Below are 24,989 nucleotides of genomic sequence, written 5' to 3'. Positions count from 1 at the left end.
AAGCAATCCACAAAACTCAACATCCATTCATGATAAAAACTCTCAACAAAATGGGCATAGAGGGCAAGTACCTCAACATAATAAAAGCCGTATATGATAAACCCACAGCTAACATCATACTGAACAGCGAGAGGCTGAAAGCTTTTCCTCTGAGATCGGGAACAAGACACGGATGTCCACTCTCCCCACTGTTATTCAACGTGGTACTGGAGGTCCTACCCACGGCAATCAGACAAAACAAAGAAATACAAGGAATTCAGATTGGTAAAGAAGTCAAACTGTCACTATTTGCAGATGACATGCTTTTGTACATAAAAAACCCTAAAGACTCCACTCCAAAACTACTAGAACTAATAATCAGAATACAGCAAAGTTGCAGGATACAAAATTAACACACAGAAATTTGTAGCTTTCCTATACACTAACAATGAACTAATAGAAAGAGAAATCAGGAAAACAATTCCATTCACAATTGCATCAAAAAGAATAAAATACCTAGGAATAAACCTAACCAAGGAAGTGAAAGACCTATACCCTGAAAACTACAAGACACTCAAGAGAAATTAAAGAGGTCACTAGCAAATGGAAACTCATCCCGTGTTCCTGGCTAAGAAGAATTAATATCATCAAAATGGCCATCCTGCCCAAAGCAATATACAGATTTGATGCATTCCCTATCAAATTACCAACAGCATTCTTCAATGAACTTGAACAAATAGTTCAAAAATTCATATGGAACCGTCAAAGACCCCAAATAGCCAACACAATCCTGAGAAGGAAGAATAAAGTGGGGGGGATCTTGCTCCCCAACTTCAAGTTCTACTACAAAGCCATAGTAATCAAGACAATTTGGTACTGGCACAAGAACAGAGCCACAGACCAGTGGAACAGAATAGAGACTCCAGACATTAACCCAAACATACATGGCCAATTAATATTTGATAAAGGAGCCATGGACATACAATGGGGAAATGACAGTCTCTTCAACAGATGGTGCTGGCAAAACTGGACAGCTACATGTAAGAGAATGAAACTGGATCACTGTCTAACCCCATACACAAAAGTAAACTCCAAATGGATCAAAGACCTGAATGTAAGTCATGAAACCATAAAACTCTTAGAAAAAAACATAGGCAAAAATCTCATGGACATAAACATGAGTGACTTCTTCATGAACATATCTCCCCGGGCAAGGGAAACAACAGCAAAAATGAACAAGTGGGACTCTATCAAGCTAAAAAGCTTCTGTACAGCAAAGGACACCATCAATAGAACAAAAAGGTATCCTACAGTATGGGAGAACATATTCATAAATGACAGATCCAATAAAGGATTGACATCCAAAATAAATAAAGAGCTCACATGCCTCAACAAACAAAAAGTAAATAATCCAATTAAAAAACGGGCAGAGGATCTGAATAGACAGTTATCTAAAGAAGAAATCCAGATGGCCAACATGCACATGAAAAGATGCTCCACATCGCTAATCATCAGAGAAATGCAAATTAAAACCACAATGACATATCCCCTCACACCAGTAAGGATCGCCATCATCGAAAAGACAAACAACAACAAATGTTGGTGAGGTTGTGGAGAAAGGGGAACCCTCCTACACTGCTGGTGGGAATGTAAACTAGTTCAACCATTGTGGAAAACAGTATGGAGGTTCCTCAGAATGCTCAAAATAGGAATACCATTTGACCCAGGAATTCCACTTCTAGGAATTTACCCTAAGAATGCAGCACTCCAGTTTGAAAGACAGATGCACCCCTATGTTTATTGCTGCACTGTTTACAATAGCCAAGATATGGAAGCAACCTAAATGTCCATCAGTATATGAATGGATAAAGAAGATGTGGTACATATACACAATGGAATATTACACAGCCATAAGAAAAAAACAAATCCTACCATTCGCAACAACATGGATGGAGCTAGAGGGTATTATGCTCAGTGAAATAAGCCAAGCCGAGAAGGAGAAGTACCAAATGATTTCACTCATATGTGGAGTATAAGAACAAAGGAAAACTGAAGGAACAAAACAGCAGCAGAATCACAGAACCCAAGAATGGACTAATAGTTACCAAAGGGAAAGGGACTGGGGATGATGGGTGGGAAGGGAGGGATAAGGGCAGGGAAAAAGAAAAGAGGGCATTACGATTAGCATGTATAGTGCGTGGGGGGGGGGGGCACGTGGAGGGCTGTGCAACACAGAGAAGACAAGTAGTGATTTTACAGCATCTTACTATGCAGATGGACAGTGACTGTGAAGGGGTAGGTCGGGGGGACTTGGTGAAGGGGGGAACCTAGTAAACATAATGTTTTTTTCTGTAATTGTAGATTAATGATACCAAAAATAAAAATAAAAAATAAAAAATAAATTTCTTGAATATAAACATGAGCAACTTTTTCCTGAACACATCTCCTTGGGCAAGGGAAACAAAAGCAAAAATGAACAAATGGGACTACATCAAACTAAAAAGCTTCTGTACAGCAAAGGACACCATCAGTAGAACAGAAAGGCATCCTACAGTATAGGAAAATATATTCATAAATGACATATGTGATAAGGGGTTAACATCCAAAATATATAAAGAACTCACACACCTGAACACCCAAAAAAGCAAATAACCCAATTAAAAAATGGGCAGACAACCTGAACAGACAGCTCTCCAAAGAAGAAATACAAAAGGCCAACAGGCACATGAAAAGATGCTCCACATCACTAATCATCAGGGAAATGCAAATTAAAACCAAAATGAGATATCACCTTACAGCAGTAGGATGGCTACTATCCAAAAGACAAGAAATAACAAATGCTGGAGAGGTCTTGGAGACTGGGAACTCTCCTATACTTTTGGTGGGAATGTAAATTGGTGCAATTGCTGTGGAAAGCAGTATGGAGGTTCCTCAAAAAAGTAGAAATAGAGATACCATTTGACTCAGGAACTCCACACTCCTAGGAATTTACACGAAGAAAACAAGATCTCTGATTGAAAAAGACACATACACCCCTAAGTTTATCGCCACACTATTTGCAACAGCCAAGATACAGAAGCAACCTAAGTGTCCATCAACAGATGTGGTACATATACCAAGTGGAATATTATTCAGCCATAAAAGGAAATCCTGCCATTTGCAACAACATGGGTGGACCTAGAGGGTATTATGCTCAGTGGCATTAACCAGGTGGAGAAAAGCAAATATCCTACGGTTTCTCTTATTTGTATAACATAAAAACAAAGTAAACAGAAGGAACAAAACAGCAGTAGACTCACAGACACTGAGAAGGGACTGGTGGTTACCAGGGGAAGGAGTTGTACAGGGAGTAGGGCAATAAACAGTGACAATAATTCGCAGTCACATATAAGTAGGTCACAGGGACAGCAGTATAGTATGGGTAATACCGTGAATGATTCTGTAACACCCTTCCACACTGACAGACAGTGAGTACACTATAGGAAGAGGACTTAGTCATATGGTGACTACTGGGCCACTGTGCTGTATGCATGGAGCCAGCGTAAGACTGTCCATCAGCAGTTCAGCAGCATCTGCAGCAATGTCTTGGACGCGAGAACCTCAGGGTTCCTGACTCTCACTATGCACAGCAGCCTATGAACTTCACTGCCTCATTCTGGTAAAACATTGTGATTAATGGTCTTCAAATAGCATCAGATTCTGAAAAACCAATAATAAATTATTCTACAGCTAGTAGACTTCTTATATAACATTAAGCTGTACAAATCCACTTTAGCAAGACAGAAGTGATAGAACAAAAGAGCTCCATAAACAAATACCCTGTTCACAGAAGTGTACGTAATCATATGCATATTACAGCACTGGAGAACATGCACACCTTTTATACAAACTATCACGTGGGCTAAATATTTCTAAGCATTTCTAAAAGAGATTATTTCAAGACCTAGTAAGTTCAGGGTGCTAAAACAATTATTTAAAAGTCAATTTCATTCACATGAGTTGATCTAATTTTTCTAAAACAAGTGTGACTTTACCTTTGATTCTAATATATTAAATGAGTTGGATTTGAATTTAAAAGGTAAATATCAGATTTGAGAAATATGCACAGTAGTAATAATATTCAACTTAACATGATTTTACTAATGAAAGCCAAAAGGTCAAATCCCAACCAATGATCTAATATTGATAAGGCTAATTATAATGGAATTGACTCTGATACAGTAACAATCTCCTCAGTGGTAATTTATGTGTGTATGTGTACCTGGGTTCTGGTCAAAGCATGAATTATCTTAATTTTCACAACAACACTGAGGCAGGCATCACTGTTATACCAAAAAAGAAAACTTAAACTTTAAACATTAATCAACTTGCTTAAGGTCACATGGCTAATAAGTGGTAAAACCAAGGCATGAACCTTGACAGTAGTAATTTTATAGTAATTAAAATGTGTCAGGTTTACAAAGTCAGCTATTTTAAAACAATTTAATAAGAAAAGGTAAAAAATTAATCTGTTCTTACCTCTTCGGGCAGTTCACTGTACATGGTTTCAGAGGTAGACAATAAAAATATAGGTGAAAATGATGGTATATCTTGTAGCAATGTCAGAAAGGTAGCTCTCACAGTTTCACTGACAGCTTCCCACCAATCACCAATGTGAGGCATGTAAACAATACTAGGTACTGTTCTTCGAGCTTCACGAAAAATCTAATTAAGGAAACAACTGGCATTAAAAAATCAAATCGGTATTATTCTAAAGTTTACCTAGTAGTTCCCCAAAACATGAAGTGTATCAGCCCTGTTACTGTAATTACTTTAGCCCAAATATTTAATTTGTTCATATGATGCAAAGCCTAACATACAGCTTCTATCTACTCTTGCCTTACCTCAAAAAAGAAGTATTTTTTGCCATTTTATTATTTATTCCTACGCAGTTTATACTAGTAATATAAAGGTATCAAATTGCTCTACTTAGGTAAAGTTAATAAAGCAAAATACCGCTAAAAATATGCTGCAAATAAAGAGGTAAACATGCATCTATATGTCACCCATGTTGGAGTGATAGCAAGCACGAAGAAGAAAAGGAAGACAGAGTTTACATGTTTGTGCACATTGCCTAAAATCTCTAAACATACAAATTAAATAAACATTTTAACCAGAGTACCACCCTAGAGCTTAAAACTAATCAACTACCTGCTGAAATGTTTATTTACATCCCATTACCTTAATTCAATCTTCCATAAAATACAAGTCACAAAATACCCTTACATCTCCAAAGAGAAATAAATAAATTAGCAGAAAGCTCTGAGATACTCCCATCATCAGAAAATACAAAATATAGTTTCCTCAAGTGGTAGAGTCCTAATTATAACTTCAGTCGCACTCTGCCAACACACGCTAGTAAGGACAGGGTTGGCTATTAGTAAGCTGCCAAGCAGAACTACTGCCCCTTACATATATGTCAACAACAGCTCAAGAGCCTATCAACAAATTCTCCAAGATTAATATGACATCTCTTCAATACTTTAAACAAGTGTAGGGATATGTATAAAAATCTGATTCTCTCTTTTCAATTTAATGTGAGAATTCTGTTTCTAAAATTCTCCATTTTCCCTTAAACATGTTTCAATTAACCTGTGTAATGTACAAGATAAAAAAACTAGCATCTAATACTTAAAGTGATTATCAGAAATGGTCCTAAGAATCAGAAGGATTATTTTCTTTACTGAGTAAGCCTACCACTTGCACGAAATTTTCAAATACTAAATTTTATACAGCTTTAAACTTCTTCTGTAAAATAAAATGTATGTATGGCCAATTTAATAATAAATCAGCTGAAAGATGCTCAAATAAAAATTATCCCCCAAACTGGAAATAGAGATGTTATGATCACTCACATCAAAAGTAATATTTGCTCCTTCCCTTCCTTTAATATTTGCATATCCACCAATCCAGAACAGTTGTACAGTACCAACTCCTTCAGGACTCTCAAATTTTGACCTTTTCTGCAAACACGTACCCTCTTATCCTGGATCTTGAAAATCCAAGGATTATTGTTTTCCAAAGTTCTTGTAGAAGATTCATAAGAGAAAAGCAAGCATAAATATTGGCAAAAGGAAGGAACCACACAGGAGCACAAAGGCAAAGTGAGGCATTTGACTAAAAAAAAAAAAATTTATTACATGCCACCCAAAACAGGCATGGTATATGGAAGACAGTGACCGACACCTTCTGTCATTTTCCAGCTCCCACCCTGTGCTGGTAAAACTAGGGAGAGTCAGCAGGGAAACAAAGGGGATTATATGAAAAAGACTAATATGTTATATAGCTTCCTGCAAAATCTCACAAAACTAACCACCTAATTCAGCCATGCAAGTACCACATGCCCAGGAAGAGATGAGAAAACATGCCTTTAAAAAAAATGAAATTCTGCCTTTCATTCTAGTACTTGTAGGTTAGGCTTTCTAGGAATATATGTTGAGAACATCTAGCTGCTAACAAGTATCGAGTATGGGCAAAGCAACAGAATGTTGTGATAATAAAAACCTTTTCAGAGCCACAATTAAATAACACAGTACTATCAGTTCTTTAACTTATTTGCAAGGCTGAACTAGATATACATGTATCACCAACTCAAAGAGTTGGGAGTTTTTTTCTATTTCTTTCCTCTTTTCATTCAATCCTCTCAAAATTTACAAAATGAACATGATAGTCTATTGACCATTTTATTAGTAAGGGCTTTAGGAAAGTATCTTTATTAATAGAATTTTTAAAATTATATTTGATAATTTAGAGGAGGAAAAGGAAAACGTCTAAGACTTTTTTTTAATAGAAAAATATAAATGGTTAGGCTTTCTGCCCCATGAATATATAATTACCTGATTTGAGATTTTCTAGAAAAATTTAAAAGCTCTACTAAAGTTTTCTAATTCCTTACTCCAAGTTATCTCAGAATAGTAAAATAAACTTTCATATTTTTCTCTAAATGTATAGCCAACATGTTCTAATTCTCCAGTTTCTGTAATGAAAATTCAAAAAGAATAGATCCAAAGATAGTATTTAAAAAATCAGAAAAAAGTTTTAATCCTGTTGTGATCTTTCTATAATGTAAAAATAGCTCTTCAGTGGTTTGCTGGTAACTTTTTTAAGTTGTGGAATAAGAGACACTCTGTAAAATCAATTAACCAGATAATTCAGAGTAGAAAAATTAAGCCTAATTTTAGTGAAGCGGCAACTGTCTTGGGAACAAGTGATGCCATTTGATAACTAGAAAAAATACTCACCTATAGGGTGTCTTGGATTGGTGGATGTGCAAGGTGTAGTAGAAAACAGAAAAACTGTTATAGAGAAAAAAAGACAGTAGGCCAAATTACTGAACCAACCGTTTCAAATACCTCTGACATGACCAGCACTCTTGCACAAATAAAATGAACAAACACCAGTGTATGTGAACTGTTCATTTTGATTCTTTAAACAATATATTCTATATCCTTCTGGCCACTTCTTGCCTCAGATATCATGATCTCTTATGCAACATTTTTAAAGTTTCTTTACTTGAAAAAAAAAATCACAACCACTTCCTCTGAATATTAAAGATATGAAAGGCAAAAATCAGGCCACTGAAGTTAGAAGTACCCAAACAAGGAAGCACTAATAATATAACCACACCTATATTTATGAGTTCTTACCATCTCTAAAGCTAAACTTTCAAGTCAGTACTTTAGCTGCCAAATTAAAAAGTACAATGTATTAAAATTTACTGTATTTTAAAAATTAAGAATGTAAAATAGCCCAGAACAAGCCACTTTCTTTAGATACTGAAAAACAAAACAATTGTAAATACAAATGTGAACGAAGCAGAAAGTTCCAAGCCAGTATGGTTTTCATTTTCTTAAAAGGGTCTACATGAGAAAGAGGAAAACAACTTTTGTCATCAATAAACTTCCAGAATTTGTCTTGGTCACATTATAATATTATAAATGTGCTAAAATTATAAAATGTAAGTAAAAGGAAAATCTTGGGAGCAAAAATATTCTCAATTTTTATGAAAATCAAAAAGCACTATTAAAATAAGTTTAATTCCCTACGCCATGCTATCACAAAATATTAAAATTATTCCATGTATATCACTTTCCTCCATTTATATTTTATTTACCTAAGACTTACTGAGCATCTCTGTGAAAAGAATGTACTGTCTGGGATATGAAGATTCAGGATTCAAGAAATAAAGTGCCTAATTTCTTTACAAGCATGCAAAATCCGCTTGTTATAAAAACACAACCATACTAGAATTTTTGAATGATGGTTGTAATAAGAATCAACATTTTATGAAAATTAAATCACCCAAATTCTTCTTCTGGTATTTTCATTGCCTAAAAACTTCAAGAATTTTAGTAAATGTGATACACACTCTGGACCAGGATAATTTATTTCTTCCTACTCAAAATTTTTAAAAAGTTGTTTGCTATATAAAACACACATGTGCAAACTTGTACAAGAGTATCAACAGTATACACAGGCTGCTGTGGAGAAATTCAGAAACCCTTATACACAAACACAAGAGCATCCAAATATACACACAGGTAAATATATTAATTCCTAAATGCTACTTAGCCAAAAAAGGATTTCCCCTGAGAATTTCCAGATACAATTTCCTTCTGAACAAAAGAAAAATACTAAAATGTTCACTAAAGAAGACCTTATTAACCATTTGAAAGTATTTGTAACACCATATAGTACCCAAACTCCAAAGCTTTTGACAGACTACACATAAATTTACCAATTCAATCATACTTCTGCATTAATGAAAAAGGTAAAATACAACACTCTCATCAATTCTTATTGTCCTAAATCAACAGTAGAAATAATACAAGAAGCAAAGCAAAAAAATTTGAAAATGTCAGGAAAGGAGAATCATAGTTGTTGCTTTTTTTTTTTGAGTATTAATACAGATATGTCTTTTACTACAGATAACATCTCTAGCCTTGTTGTAGGCCTCCATAATTACTTGTGAACTTAATGGGATGAGCATAAATCTTTGAGGCTACATCAGTGTTTTCCAGAGCCTCTGAAGACTCAGTAACATACATACATACATACATACATACATACATACACACACAAACAGCTACTTTATGAACTATGGCAATTGTTTCAGTAATAAATGTTTAACTAGTGTCCAGTGATCAGCTAGAGTACAGTATCTCAATGTGTGATCTACTGAAGACCTAGAATAGTTAACACCTGGGATGTATGTTTAAAGTGCAGATTCCTGAGAATTTAATGAAACAGAAGCTCTGGTGGTGGAGTCAGAGAATCAGAAATTACAACAAGCATACCCAGGAGATATTAAGCAACAATGAGAAAACCTAAAGCAAACACTAACTCCTCTACCACTTTGCACACAATTGACAATATTAATCAATAGCTGAGGCAGTCAAAAGGAGAAAAAGAAGTTTTATCATAAATTCGCTTGTGTGATATGCTCTAAAGAACAGACATAGAATTAAACATGATCACCACAGTATAAAGAAATATCAAGCAGGGTTCTTCCCCATTCCATCTTATCACACATATAAATACAGCCCTTTAAAGGTGATTCAAACTTCTTTCCTTTAAGACTATCTTTCATGTTTATGTTAACTATTAAATAACCCAATTTAATTTATATTAAGTACCTGAGAGGATGAGGAAAAGAGCACAGAAGAACAATTTGCCACAGACCGAACCCTTTTATTCCACATCTATCTAGAGATAACCCTGACTACAGGGGGACTAGCTCCCAAGAGAAATTAAGGCAAAAGGGAAGAAAGAATAGGGAATACAGAACAGAAAAAATAAAGAAAAGGGGGTTTAAATCTTTCCAGCATTTCAGCACTTGACTCACACACTCTCTTCTCTAGGACTTCTATACCTACTTATAACTAAGCTTGTCAATCTCTACAAATTAAGAAAAAACCGGTTTCATTAAATGAGAGCCTCTTTTTGGAGAAATTCTTTAGAAGAAATAGTATTATATCTATGAATTTAAAACAATTTTAAATATTCAGTTAAGATATAAATAATTAGACATTCATCAAAACAGTCTGTCTGGTCTCTGGCCAGCACACAGAGAAAGTCTGAGCTTTGGCTACAGTGACTACAAAATTGTGACTCAGTTCTGGACAAACTGGACATCGAGGTGGTAGTCGCTTAAAGTAAGTTCTACTTATAACCCAGAAGCCCACCGGCAAAAGTAAAGGTGAGATGTCTTAATGTACTAGATGCTGTGTTACACAAACAAAACAAGAAATAATGGGCTTTTGTAGCTTTCCACTATGAAGTGATACCAACTTGATTAAAAAAAAGTAGTGAAAGCTAAGAAATGTTAGAGACAAAAGAATATGCAGTTAAAACTCAAATTCAGACCAATGATACCAAGTAGGATTCAGAAAAAATCCTAGGATCCAAGTAAGATCAAAGTATAGTTTTCTACAATGCTACCTAATTGTAATTATTTCCTTAACTAACATTAAGTAATGTCTTTGTGAATATATACACATTAGCCATAAGGAACAACTATAGATAGAATACCCTCTCACTTTGGAAATGTTCTGCTTTCAAAGTGATTTTATCTTTAGTTTGTTTGATACTGTCAAATACACATTTAAAAAGAGAAAAAATACAAACAATACAGAAGAATGTAAAATAAAATGACAAAATTTATCCATTCCCCAATCCTCCAAATTCCTTCCCCCAAGTCAAGGAAACAATTATTAACAGTCTTTTGAGGATATTCTAGGACAAAATTTCTGCTTATATAAAACAGAAGGAACAAAATATCAGTAGACTCACAGACCCCGAGAAGGGAATAGTGATTAGCAAAAGGGGAGGGGAGGAGAGAGAAGGGGATAAAAGGGCACAGTAATTCACAAGCACAATATAAGTTAGTCACAGGGACAGTAGTACAGCATGGACAATACAGCTGATTCGGCAACATCTTACTACATTGATAGATAGTAACTGCTCTAGAGGGGGTAAGGATTTAATAATATGGGTAACTGTTGAACCACTGCATTGTGTATTTGAAACCAACATAAGATTGTATATCAATGATACTTCAATAAAAAGAATTTCTGCTTACATATAAGCATGAATATATATTTCTTAAGCTTTCTCTACTCAAAGATCATAGTTACATAGAATGCTTTAAAACTTATTCTTTTCACTTGTATCTCCTTCATCTTTCCACATCAGCCTATGTAAATCTACCTTATTTTTGTTAATAGCTTCATAGTATTCTTTTGTACGTAAGGACATACCAGGATTTATTTTAGCCAGTCCACCATTAATGGACACTTAATTTGTTTCTTTCTGTCTTGTATTATTTGGCAATTCTACACAATTCTATGATGAATTATCACACATATCATATATTCAGTAGTATTACAACTAATATATGTTTAGGAAAAATTCCTTAATGTAAAATTCCTGGGTCAAAAGGTATATATACTTCAAATTTAGAAGAGATTTTTTAAGTTTTATTTTAAAAAATTTTTAACTCCAAAATCTTTAAATAAATTTAATTTCCACTTACCAAGTATAAGTGTCTCAAATCTCCAGCATTAGGCATTACCAAGCTTTTATTTTTACAAACCTGATAGCAGTTTAAAAAATAGTATCTTGCTGCTGTGATTTACATTTTTTTCTCTTACAAGTGGGACTAAAAATCTTTTCAAAAAAATTTTTTTTTGCTTTTTCTGTTTTTTTTTTCTCCTTGTAAATGGTTTGCCCTTATTTTGCTAGTTTTTGCATTAGGGTGTTATTATTCTTACAGATTTTAACACATTTTTGTATATTTAAACAATTTGTCCTTGACATGTGTGCATGTGTGTTACAAATATACTTTTTACCAGGCTATGTATTCAATTTATTTAAAGAATATTTTTCCCATGTGTAATTAATAAATTTTAAGTCAAATTTGTTCATACAGTTATGTCTTCTGGATTTTGTTCATTGCTCAGAAATTACTTTCTCATATCCAAAATAATATATTGAGTTGAAAATTCTCCCAACACTCTTATAGTTCCATTAATAATCTAGAATTTATTTGGGGGCTACAGAAAAGGACAGGAAATTGAGTTTTTTGGGTTTTTTTATGTTTTTCTTTTTCCCCTCATACAGCCAGCCAGTTTTCCAAGACCACTTATTAAATAATCCATCTAGTCTATCTACTGATACCAATTATCATCATCATCATCAGATATTGAATTCTCATTTCTACATAGGCCTAAAAATGAATTGTCTCTACTGCTTATTACTTTATTTTTCTATCCCTATATAGGCACAAATTATTCATTATTGTAGGTCTATTACATGTTCAAAAATCTGGTAGGACTCCCCCATTACATTTTTCCAGGAAACGGAGCCCTTTTATAATTTCTCCTCTTCAACTTTGGGAAGACTATAATTGAGATTGTACAAAACTTATATATTAATTTAGAAAAGAACTCAAAGCTTCCCATTTTTTTATTCCTACCAACATTAGTTATGGAAGGAGCTGCAGTAGCAGTGAAAAACGTAATGACAGCTAACATCTGTTAGATACAGTATGCCAAGTCTATTGGATGAGCTTATTTTAATAATTGTAACAATCCTATGTAGTATCATTTTGTTGATTGATGACAAAATTAAGCATCAAAGAGTTTAAGCAACTTGTCCAAAGCCACAACCAATAAGCAAAGAAGCTAAGATTTTAATCTTTGCAATCTGATTTGAGTCTACACTTTGAACTGTAGTATAGTAATTAAAAACAAGGTGTATCTTTCATTTCTTCAACTGTTCTCAACGGAATTTTTAGTTTTCTTCTTTTAGGCCCTGCAGGTTAATTAATTCCTAAGTAAGCTTAATCGCTATTTTAAATGGAAATTCTTCTTCCATTATATTTCTAAATTCTTCCTGTTTGTATAAAATAAACTACTGATTTTATAACATTAACTTTGAAAGTATCTATCTTACAGAATTCTCTTGTTGTCCCTAAGAGTTTTTCTGTTTGGAAGAAGTAAGTCTTCCAAATATACAGTCATATAACAGGCAAGTATTTATTAACTTCAATGTGCCTGTCCCAATATGAGTCTCTCTTAATGTCTGTCTAGATCAATTCTGTATGGTATATTACTCTTTTGCCACTAGATTTTGTTTGTAATAGTTTCTTTATGACCATTGTCTAAATGAGACTAGCTTACAGTTTTCTTAGTACTTCTTTCAAAGGTTTCTCATCACTGTTTTTGTTGATTTCACAGCATTCCTTCTCCTATGCTTTGGAACAGATTAGCATTAAAATTACCTTACCCTTTAAGATTAAAAGAACTCATGTTGGAAACTGGATTTAGTGCTCTTTTGACATTAAATTTCCTTTTCCACAGCTGTTTAGATTCTCTGTCCTCTGGGGTTGGTTTTGTTAATATGTATTTTCCTAGTAAACCACTTGGATTTATTTTAAATGGTAGTAATTCTCTTAAGTGCACACAAACTGTAATAATTTTGTCTCACTACAAGGGAAAAATGTGAGTAAACATATAAAACAACATTATTGGAAAACACTGACAGCCAAGATGAGTTAAGTATATAAAACTTGGAGCAAATTACTATTACAGAGATTTTTTTTTTTACTCAGGCTATGGTTTTGGGAAAATAAAAATGCCTTTATAATAAAAGGCTTGATAAGTAGCGAACTGCTGCTAGGATGTTCATACCCAGATAACTGTAAGTAAAAGAAAAATTAAGAGTATATAAAACATATACTTCTTGCTACAATGCAGAGAATGTTTTTCAATTAGATATGTATATGTATTAAATATTTATAAAATATAAATGAGAAAAAAATTGTGTGCAATGCTCTTAAATGTTACTACTCACAGTCATCTAATCTAAAAGTAAGTTAAAATTAAAGTACAAAGTGACATACCTTTCCCCAATTTGTTTATAAGAAACATTATTCAAACACTTAATGGGCACTTAATATGATCTGGACACTGTCAGAGACACAGAAGTGGTAATCAAAAAGTTTAACCCCCTAACCCCTAGTTCCAACATCACACACTCATAGTAAATTCAGTTACATTAAAACCTCAAGAAATATAAACAGCCCCACTAGAACTTTGCTTTCACAAACCAGCAAATACAAATAAAGTAGCTGCAAATCAAGCATCAAACACACTTGACTACTGATAAAGATATATGTAATTTAAAATTGATCTCACTTTTCTATATTAATAAATGCTGGCACCTCAAATTGGGTATCATTTCCTTTTCTATAAAGCTCTAAGTACACAGTAGAAAGGCTCTGAAACCACAGCTTTGAAAAGACCAGAAAAAGGCAAAAGAAACTCACTTTCTACACTGTTGTATGAAACTTTAATGCAAGAAACAGGATACTAAAATTTCAGAAAAGAATTAAGTATCAATGTAAAAACAATGAGTTCACTTTAAAAATTGTCACACATCAAAAGGACCCTTTGCCTTAGCAATAGAATGTTAATGAGTAAACAAAAACTTGATACTCACATTATTGTTCACTGAAAAAACACTACTGAGATATAAATAATAAGAAAGCTGGAAGTACTCTGTTATGGTGCAAACCTACCTGCGCACACGATTCTTCAGGTGTTTTGGCACTAACTGAATAAAGTGCTGGGAGATCTAGTCTGTGCACAGAGAATTTTTCTAGAGTGTGCAAAAGTGCTGGAGCAAGGTGAGAAGTTTGACCTGAGCCTCGTTCTCCAGACAGCAATAATCTTGGCCTGTAAGAGGTTGGCTGATGATATGGTGACCTGCAATATACGTAAGACATAAATGATTATTTCAAAATATACACTCTGAACATCAAAATGAAATATTAGGCAAAATAGTTATGTTAAAAGAATGTCTCTCCAAGTGAATACAACTTTCTTATCCTTATTTTTTAAATATAATGCATATTTTCATTAAGTATGGTTTTAAAACATTGATCTCTCTGATCATCTTAATAAACAAGATGTAAAAGTATAAAAATCCATTCAAAAAGAAAGTAAAAATACCTGGGTATTTATCCTATCATATCACATATATTATCATATCACATATATTAACTTGGAAAATACTTCAGACACTAAGTGTGATCTAGTTACTAGTTATCCAAATGTTAAAAATCCTACTTGTCCAAACAAATATTCTGAATATTCACCAAGATGCAGGACTTTTTTAAATGGTTAAAATGGTAAATGTTATGGATTTTTACCACAATTTTTAAAATAGAAAAAAAAAAAGGTAAGATTTTTTCAGTGGTAGCAAATTTTGTCTTTGGGCCAATGAAAAAACTGGTCTTACCCTAAATACATGACATTTACAGCCCTACACTAAAGAAAGCAAAATTAACAAAACATATTAAGTAAAATTGAAGTTGTATTCTCAGGACTCTGTAACACCATTAAAATGATAAATAAAACAAGTTTATCTCCTATCACTACAAATAATGCAGGAAATTCTATGCAATGCAGTAAGACTAAAACAAATAAAAAATGGAACTAATGGAAAGAAAATAGGGAGACACTATTGTAAAGGATATGATTATGCACTAGAAAATGCAAGAGAATCAACTAATATGACAGAATCTACCAGCAAAGAAATAAGACAAAAAACAGAAATAGAAAAATCAAAAGCTTTCCTAAATATCAACAATAACCAATATGGAGATTCTATTCACAACTGTAAAAATACAAATGATAAAACAAACAATACTAAATGATCTTAGCAAGAAAGGGTGAAATTATATAGAATACATCCTGAGCCTGAATATGAAGATGTTAATTCTTCCTAATACATTTATAGTTAACCATAGTTATATAAAAGTATGTATTTGTATGTACTTTAAACTATAATACAGTTTACAGTATTTTGTTTCATACATTTAAGAACTCAAACAAAAATCCCAAAAGAATTTGAGGGAGAGAGGGATATTTAAAATTTATCTACGACATATCTGAAAGAATTATCAAGTAAGAACATCAAGAAAATTCTGGAAAAGTGTGCTAGCTCTGATTTTAGAACATTTAAACCTGTTTTAGAAATAATACTTCTTATAGACTTCTTGTTTTTCTTAACAATTCTATGAAATAGTTTCCTCTTACTAAACAGGTAAAGAAACCAAGGCTCAGAGAGTTTGGGTATAACATTGTAAAATTGGGTGGTGACAGTACAAATTCTCATTCAGGTCCACATAATTGTGAAGCCAAGGTTCTCAACCACGATGTTAAAATGTGCCCTACTTTACACTGAAACATATTATAGAATAAAATAATAGAACAGAATGTAAATACACAAAAGAAACAAAGATCAGGGAAACATAATAGCACAGGAAACAAATCATAGTAATTGAAAGAATTTTATATAAGATAACTAAGTTTAAAAAGTAAGTGGAACAGGGATAGATTATAAAATAAATGATGCTTTAAAAACAGCATTCAGATCCTCATTTCACAGAATAAATAAAATGAGTTCTAACAGAGAAACCAAGTAAGAAACAGTAAGACTCATGAACTTTTAACTCATAAAAATCTAAAAACTTTTGTAGCTCAAAAACTGCAACATGAACCAAATGGCAAACAACCAAATGAGACAAAGATCTGCCATTAACAGGAATGGTTCTTAATGCATAATGAGCTTATATGCATAATGTTTAACAAAAAATAACTTTCATGGGCAAAGGACATAAAACAGACAATTCAAAAAGAAAACAGACAAGATTTTTCTTACTGTTCATTCATTTAACAATTAAAGAATGCTCTCTATACTGAATGCCTCAGCCCTATACCACTGTTATCATAGAGCTCATATCTAGATGGTATTTAGTGGAAAAAGGAATATGGAAATTACTATAATTCAGTGAGATAAATAAGCAGCCCTGATTAAGTATAACGTGCTATGAGAGACCCCAATTAGAGACTCACAAAAGGCTTTCCTGGGAAGGTGTAACCAAAATAAAAACAACAAGTAGAAGGAGAAAGGATGAATTCCAAGAAATAAAAACAGGATGTGAAAAGGACCAGAGAGGCTAAGTTATTAAAAAGCTCTTGGACCCTTGGGGTAAATGACACAGTGCATACAGTCATCTTCTTTCAAAATTTCAGGGCAACATAAGGGTATAGGTACTGGGGTTAGGAAGGGAAGAAGGAAAGAGAATCAGACTATGAAGGGCTATGAATGGTTTTACAAGCCATGTTGAAAGTTTGGAATGTACACTGAAGACAGTAAGGAAGCATAAAGATGCTTAAGAAAGAGAAATGACATGTTTCTGAAAGACAACTCTAGCTCAGTATGTAAGTAAAGGAAAGAATTTTGGAAGAAGCAAACAGAAGGAAGATGACCAGTTAGGCGACTGCTTTAATAATCCAGGCATGAGATGTTAATGAGGGTCTAATCAAGAATAGGGGCAGACAACAGACACATGAAAAGATGCTCCACATCGCTAATTATCAGAGAAATGCAAATTAAAACTACAATGAGGTATCACCTCACACCAGTAAGGATCGCCACCATCCAAAAGACAAACAACAACAAATGTTGGCGAGGTTGTGGAGAAAGGGGAACCCTCCTACACTGCTGGTGGGAATGTAAATTAGTTCAACCATTGTGGAAAGCAATATGGAGGTTCCTCAAAAAGCTCAAAATAGAAATACCATTTGATCCAGGAATTCCACTTCTAGGAATTTACCCTAAGAATACAGCAGCCCAGTTTGACAAAGACATATGCACCCCTATGTTTATCGCAGCACTATTTACAATAGCCAAGAAATGGAAGCAACGTAAGTGTCCATCAGTAGATGAATGGTAAAGAAGAGGTGGTACATATACACAATGGAATATGATTCAGCCATAAGAAGAAAACAAATCCTACCATTTGCAACAAACATGGACGGAGCTAGAGGGTATTATGCTCAGTGAAATAATCCAGGCAGAAAAAGACAAGTACCAAATGATTTCACTCATCTGTGGAGAATAAGAACAAAGAAAAAACTGAAGGAACAAAACAGCAGCTGACTCACAATGGGGATTAGCAGTTACCAAAGGAGAGGGGTGGGGAGGGCAGGTGGGAGGGGGGAAGAAAGGGACTGGGGCTATTATTATCATTAGTACACAAGGTGTGGGGGGAATCATGGGAAAGACAGTGTAGCACAGAGAAGCCAAGTAGTGACTCTGTGGCATCTTACTACACTGATAGACAGTGACTGCAATGGGGTATGAGGGGAGCTCAATAATATGGGTGAATGTAGTAACCACATTGTTTTTCATGTGAAAACTTCATAAGAGTGTATATCAACACTTTAATAAAAAAAAAATAGGGGCACAGCCTCAAAAGAGACTTATTTAATAAGGAAAATCAACAGCATTTAGACACTGACTAGACACAGAAGGGAAGAAAGAGGGAGGAGTTGAGGATACTGTCCAAATTTCTTTGGGAAGAGTGAACGGATGGCAACTCACAGGACTCACAGGAAAAGGAAGAGAAGCACAATCTAGTATATACTGAAAAATCTGTGGCACAACAAAGGAAGAGAAGCAGTTGGACAGGGTCTAAAGCTCAAGGGTAATCTAGGCTTGGGAAAGATTTGGTACTTATTAAGAGATTAAAAAATGTGAAAATAATGAGGAACAAATCTTAACTGTTAGATTAATAAACTTAAATTTTTAGTACCTATTATTAGTGAAAAGATGGTGGGAAAATTGGTATTCTTATGACTAAGGGACATGGGAAAAGTACAGTGTTCCAAAATTAAGTTTTGCAAATATGTCAAATATATGTCAATATCCAAGGATATTCCACAACTCATCCCACTCCCTTACCTCTCTGCATTCTCTACATTTTTTATAGCACCTTTCTTCTAACATTTTATCTTGTTTTTATACTTGTTTTACTGTCTGTCTCCATCTAAAATGTAAGCTGAATGCGGGCTGGGATATTAGATTCACTTCGGTTCACTGACATATTCTAATACCTAGTAGGACAGTATCTGGCACATGACGATAGGCACTGTGACAAAATACCTGAATGAGTGAATAAATATATGAAAGAATGAATGATTCAAACAAAGAAAAGTTATGATTTTCATCTATTTGGTTGGCAAAGATTTAAAAAGACAAATAGTGCCCTGAATTGATAAGGGTGTAAGAAAAAGAACTCATACATTAGTGGTAAAAATGTAAACTGGTAACTTTCTGGAATGCAATTTAACAACTTCAAGTTTTTCAATGTATATCCTTGACAGAGCAATCATAGTTTTTAAATTTTATCCTACCACCTGAATCAGATAATGGTATAAAGATGTATACTTAGAAAGACACCTATCACAGCACTGTTTAATCCATTTTTATCAATAACATTATATAAATTACAGAATACCCATAAAATATAATGTTATGTAGTTATTTTAAAAGATTGACATTAAGCAGATGCTGACATGAAATAACAATGCAACAGTGGATTAAAAAAAGCAAGTTATATTAACAACCTCAGAGGAGGATATAATTTATATAAAATAGTATGTGGACCTGTCAATATGCATACAAATATGGAAGTGTGGTCACCAAAACTTTAACAAATACTACCTTTAGGTGCTTGGGCTTTAATTTTTACTTTCTTCTTTTTATTCTTATTACTTGAATTTTCTACAGAGTATATTATCTTTCTCATCAGAATAAAACAAAGCTACTTTCATTTGGAAAACCTCAGCAAGCTCTATTTCTAACCCTCTTATAGTGATATACAGTAAGAAAGGAAACTTGTTTTCCATCATAAGAGTTCTCTACCAGATTGAAAGACCTTAAATGTCTGGAGTTCATTTTAAATCTAATTAAAGATTTCAACACTGTTTTAGGAAACTATTTCTAGAAACAGAAACCTACCAGCAATAACCAAGCTACTATTACAGAGACCAGCTTTAAAGTCATGCTTTCTACTTGTGTAGCACCTTTGTATTGATCTCACATGCTAACACATTATTTGTTCAAACAGAAAACCAAATGAAACCAAACTAACAACAAGAAAAAAGCCTATGTAGTTCTTACTAAAGATCTATATTCTAAAATGTACACTTCTTGGAAAGTGTGAAAAAGCATACTGGCTAACCAAAGCAAAAGAGCAATACAATTCCCCATCTACTTATAAAGCTCAGAAACCAATTTGGAAACTGCATATTATAACATAAAGAATATGATCCCAGGAAATAAACAGTATGGAGTCTGGCTTCTGCTACCTGCTAGCAGAATGATTATGAACAATTTACTTAGCTTCTTTGTGTTCCAGTTTCCTTGTCTATAAAATGATGAATCACAAATGCTATGATTGTTGAGAAACCTATATGTATTACTATATATAAACCCCCAAGCTTTATAAAGCTACCAAATGTCTAGTTTGTAACGAGCATCAGATGCTAACTCTCATCTCTTCATACTCAAAAGGACAGCAAATGTCACCATTTCTTCTGTGAAGTCTTCCTTGATTTCCCAATGGAAGCTTCTTAGTTCTGCTTTCATACACTTGACCCATATCACAATGTTTGTCACTCCCAATAAAAGGAACTTCTCCAGAGTAAAAAATACATTATACCTTATTTACGCTTATGTTTCCAGTACAAAGTACAGTGCCTGGCATAAACACATAAAAATCGGCAGAATGGGTGGATGAATAAAGAAATTGACTAATTTATCCAAATATTTAGACCAAAAAAGCTAGGACACACATCTCTCACAATTAAATTGAAGTCAAACCAATTAACTAGAAAAGCATATGTAAAAACAAGCTAAAATTAAACCAATTCCTTCAGAAAGGCTAAATCAAACAAAATGAGCCATATCAGTCACTGACTGTCAGTCAGTCAGTGGCAAAGAATGTTCTTAATAAAAAGTCAAACTAAAAACTGCACATGAAATTTTCTAATATCAAAATCTATTTCTATATCACATTAGTGACAACAGAGCTATCTTATAAAATTGGAACATATGTCTTTCGATGGTATATTAGCTCCTGTTATTGTATATTTCAAATTCAAATGAATAAAACTCAAAACAACACACATACACACAAAGACAGGCTAGCCAGGTTAAAGTAAAACAATTATTTGGTTTATGCTTAGCCATCAATAAAACAGATCTGTACAATTATTGAAAGAGTCTAATCTGTGTAATTACTGAAAGAAAACTTCCCTGAAGGGATAAAAGGATCTAGAGTAGAAGAAAAAACTTCTAATAGAAGAGCTTACTGTTAAAGAATACATCAAAAAGAGTAAATAAAGAGATTTAGTCTCATTTAAAAATTAAAAACAAAAAAAGATATCAGTGCAAATAAACTGACATTTCACCAAAATCTACATGGAAGAAACTTCAAGTTAAAGACTTAAATTTACTCCAAATATACATCTTTTTAAAATATTACTTAGAAGTACACACAATCCAGCCTCCTCTAATAAAATACTATTAGACCTACCTGACTGAAGCATTCTGGTCCTTTAACTATCATGCTAATTATGTAAATTTGAGTGATGATGTTGTATTTGAAAACTATTTGGTCTCTTAATTTAAAATTACATTATCACTAAAACTATCCATTAAAGTGCACAGCAAACACTGCTTTAACATAGATAAAGGTATATGTTAACAGAAAAAACACAAAGGAAGTATAAACTAATGAGGTTTTGGAGAATCAAAATGTTTGCTGTTTAATTACAAAACAATTTCTAATTCAAAATCTTTTTAACACTATTATCAAAAACTTATTACAAGTTAAAATACTGTTGATCATGATAATTATTTCATTTCTGTCCATTTTCAAACAAAAAGCAATAAAACTGGGGATATGAGTTGACTTTCCAAAGAACCCTTCCTTCACCCTGCTTAAGAAAAAAAAAATTACACAGTTAGAAAAAAAATTCTTTAGTTTACCAATAAACCAATTGATTACCACACAAAAAAGTATACACAGAAGTTTTCAGAATTGTGTCTTAAAACAGGAAAACAAAGTCCTTTTACAATAGGTTGCCATTAAGTGAAATATACTATAATTCTAACCATAAAGTAGTAAAAATCACTCTAAATTCAAAGAAATTTGCTATAAATTACTTACCTTGTAAAATGAAGGTAGGGTTTGTGTACAGCAGCAGCTGATGACTGTTTCTTTGGTGATCCTGAGTGACAACTGGTCTCAAAAATTGATAAAGCATTCTCATCTTCACTATCATCTAAAACTAGAGTTTCTATATCTGTAAAAAAAAAATTACAAAGATTCTGAGGCTTATAAAGTCACTTAATATTAGTGCTCTACCCAAAGCTAAGAAAAATTGATTTAAATATCAAGTGACATTAACTGCTAAGTTATCTTTCAAATAATACACATTGACCAGGTATAATGACAAACTACAGTATTTTGAATAATTTATAAATGGTATTAATGTAATTATTTTACATTACTTTACAGACTACTTAAGTGTTACAAGATGTAATTTGGGAGACTTCATCAACTAAATAAGACATGTGGTCTAATTAATTAGGGTTCTTGAGTTATGGCCAGTCCTTAAATAAGTAACAGGGAACAAATTATTTTTTCACATGACACACACATACTTACCTTTTTTTTTTTTTTTGGTATTGTTAATGTACAATTACTTGAACAACATTATGGTTACTAGACTCCTCCTATTATCAAGTTCTCCCCACATACCCCATTACAGTCACTGTCCATCGGTGTAGTAAGATGCTGTAGAGTTACTACTTGTCTTCTCTGTATAAACTGACTTTCCCGAGTTCCCCCGCCCGCTACATTATGTGTGTTTATCATGATGCTCCTTTTTCCCCTTTATGCCTCCCTTCCCACCCATCCTCCCCAGTCCCTTTCCCTTTGGTAACTGTTAGTCCATTCTTGGGTTCTGTAGGTCTGCTGTTGTTTTGTTCCTTTAGTTTTTTCTTTGTTCTTATACTCCATAGATGAGTGAAATCATCTGATACTTGCCTTTCTCCACCTGGCTTATTTCACTGATCATCATACCCTCTAGCTCCATCCATGTTGTTGTACATGGTAGGATTTGTTTGCTTCTTATGGCTGAATAATATTTCATTGACTTACACACCTTTTTTAAGGAAAACCTGGTCTAGTTAAGAAGGAAGTAAGGAAGTCAATGGACACAAAGCCCATTTTAAAAATGCACTACTTAAAGTAACTTTAGTCTCTGTATGGGTCTTAAGTTTCTACTCAACAGACTAACTGGACCTAAAATCTCTATTGAGAGTACAATACTTAAAAATCCCTGGACTACACTCTGATGTATTAATAGCTATACTTCACTCACACATATTCCTAACAAAAGTGTCCAATTTATTCAATAAAAAGCATTGTTACATGTATAGGAGAAATGGGAGAGGACTGACAGAAATTACAACCTCTCCCAAATACATAAAGAAAAAAAAGAGGTACACTTTCTAAACTGAAATACTGAACTGTGCTGGCAGATACAGATTTCAGTGGCATTTAAAAGCTAAATATTTAGGCAAACTAATATTGTAAAAGTTAACCTGAAAATCAATAGAGTACTTTTTGAGTGATAATTTCATATATAAGGAAAGGATACTTGTCTAGGATAAACATTATAAGACCAAAATAAATCAGAATAATATATCTAAATAAGTAAAAAATAATTACTAATAATCAAATAAAATTTGATTTCTCTTCTCCACTGGTACAAGAAGAAAAACTGGAACTAAGCATACTTTATATTTATGAAAACAATTATAAGAAACACAGACCAGGAGGCATAGCAAATCTATCTAATACAACGGAAGAAACACAGAAACCCAGACAAAATGAGAAGGCAGAATAATATGTTCCAAACAAAACTAAAAGGATAAGACATCAAAAAGAGGATTAAGTGTAACAGAAATCACCAATCTTCTTGATAAAGATTTCAAAGCAACAGTCATAAATATGCTTACTGATCTGTGGAAAAGTATTGAGATCTCAGAGCAGACTTCAACAAAGAGACAAAAGAGTTGCAAAAGAGTCTCTCAGAGATGAAGAAACAGTAACTAAAATGAAAATACAATGGAGGGAATGAATAATTGATTTCTGCAAGCAGAGGACACAATCAATGAGATGAAAATTAGTGAACTGCAAAACAATGAAACTGAGGAACAGAAAGAAAAAGAGAATCTGGCATGAGGAGGATGCTAAAAGAACTGTGCAACAACTCCAAATGAAACAATATTCACATAATAGGGAAACCAGAAGGAGGACAGAGAGACAAAGGAGTAAAAAGTCTTTCTGAAGAAGTAATTGCTGAAAACTTTCCCAATCTGGGGAAGGAAATGGACACAAAGGTCGGTCATGAAAATGCAGAGAGCCCCAACAAAAGGAACCCCAGAAACACAACACCAAGACATATAATAATTAAAATGACAGTGACTAAGGATAAAGAGAACGCATTGAAAGCAGCTAGGGACAGGCAAAAAATTACTTATAAGGAAAACCTCATCAGGTTATCAACAGACTTCTGAGCAGAAACTTTATAGGACAGAAGGGAGCGGCATGAAATATTTAATGTATTGAAATAAAAGGACCTTTAACCAAGAATCCTCTATCCAGCAAGGTTATCATTCAAAATTGAAGGAGAGATTAAAAGTTTCCCTGATAAACAGAAGTTAAAGGAATTCACCATCACTACACTGGCATTACAGGATATGTTAAAGGGACTTCTGAATACTGAAATGTTCTTAAGCCTAAATATTTTTCATCAGTGAAAATAAACCCACAGTAAAGGTAGTAGACAAATTACTTATGAAGCAAGTATGAAGTTAAAACAAAAAAAAAAGTTGTAAAACAAACTATACACAGAATCAGTCAAGGTATACACAAATAATGCAGATTATGACACCTAAATCATAGTGTGGATGAGGAAAGAAAAAAGTACTTTTGAATTTAGAAATAGAGTGATCATCGACTCAATACAGACTGTTAC

The 24,989-nt window shown here is 33.4% G+C and overlaps 1 protein-coding gene across 2 annotated transcripts in view; it reads right to left on the bottom strand.

The window, feature by feature from the left end:
- The window catches only part of ATAD2B (ATPase family AAA domain containing 2B), a 149,663-nt gene that overhangs the window by 47,020 nt on the left and 77,654 nt on the right, over positions 1 to 24,989 (bottom strand). For both annotated transcript variants that reach the window (XM_037005564.2, XM_037005565.2), the window contains exons 17-19: positions 22,109 to 22,244; positions 14,600 to 14,786; positions 4,498 to 4,683 (exon numbers count right to left, since the gene is read on the bottom strand). In XM_037005564.2, coding sequence (XP_036861459.1) covers positions 4,498 to 4,683; positions 14,600 to 14,786; positions 22,109 to 22,244 — 509 coding nt within the window. The remainder of the gene's footprint in view (positions 1 to 4,497; positions 4,684 to 14,599; positions 14,787 to 22,108; positions 22,245 to 24,989) is intronic.

The sequence above is a fragment of the Manis javanica genome, chromosome 1, assembly GCF_040802235.1.
Source record: "Manis javanica isolate MJ-LG chromosome 1, MJ_LKY, whole genome shotgun sequence".
Taxonomy (NCBI): domain Eukaryota; kingdom Metazoa; phylum Chordata; class Mammalia; order Pholidota; family Manidae; genus Manis; species Manis javanica.
The sequence above is the reverse complement of the archived record's forward strand: the minus strand, read 5'-3'. Positions and strand labels throughout refer to the sequence as shown.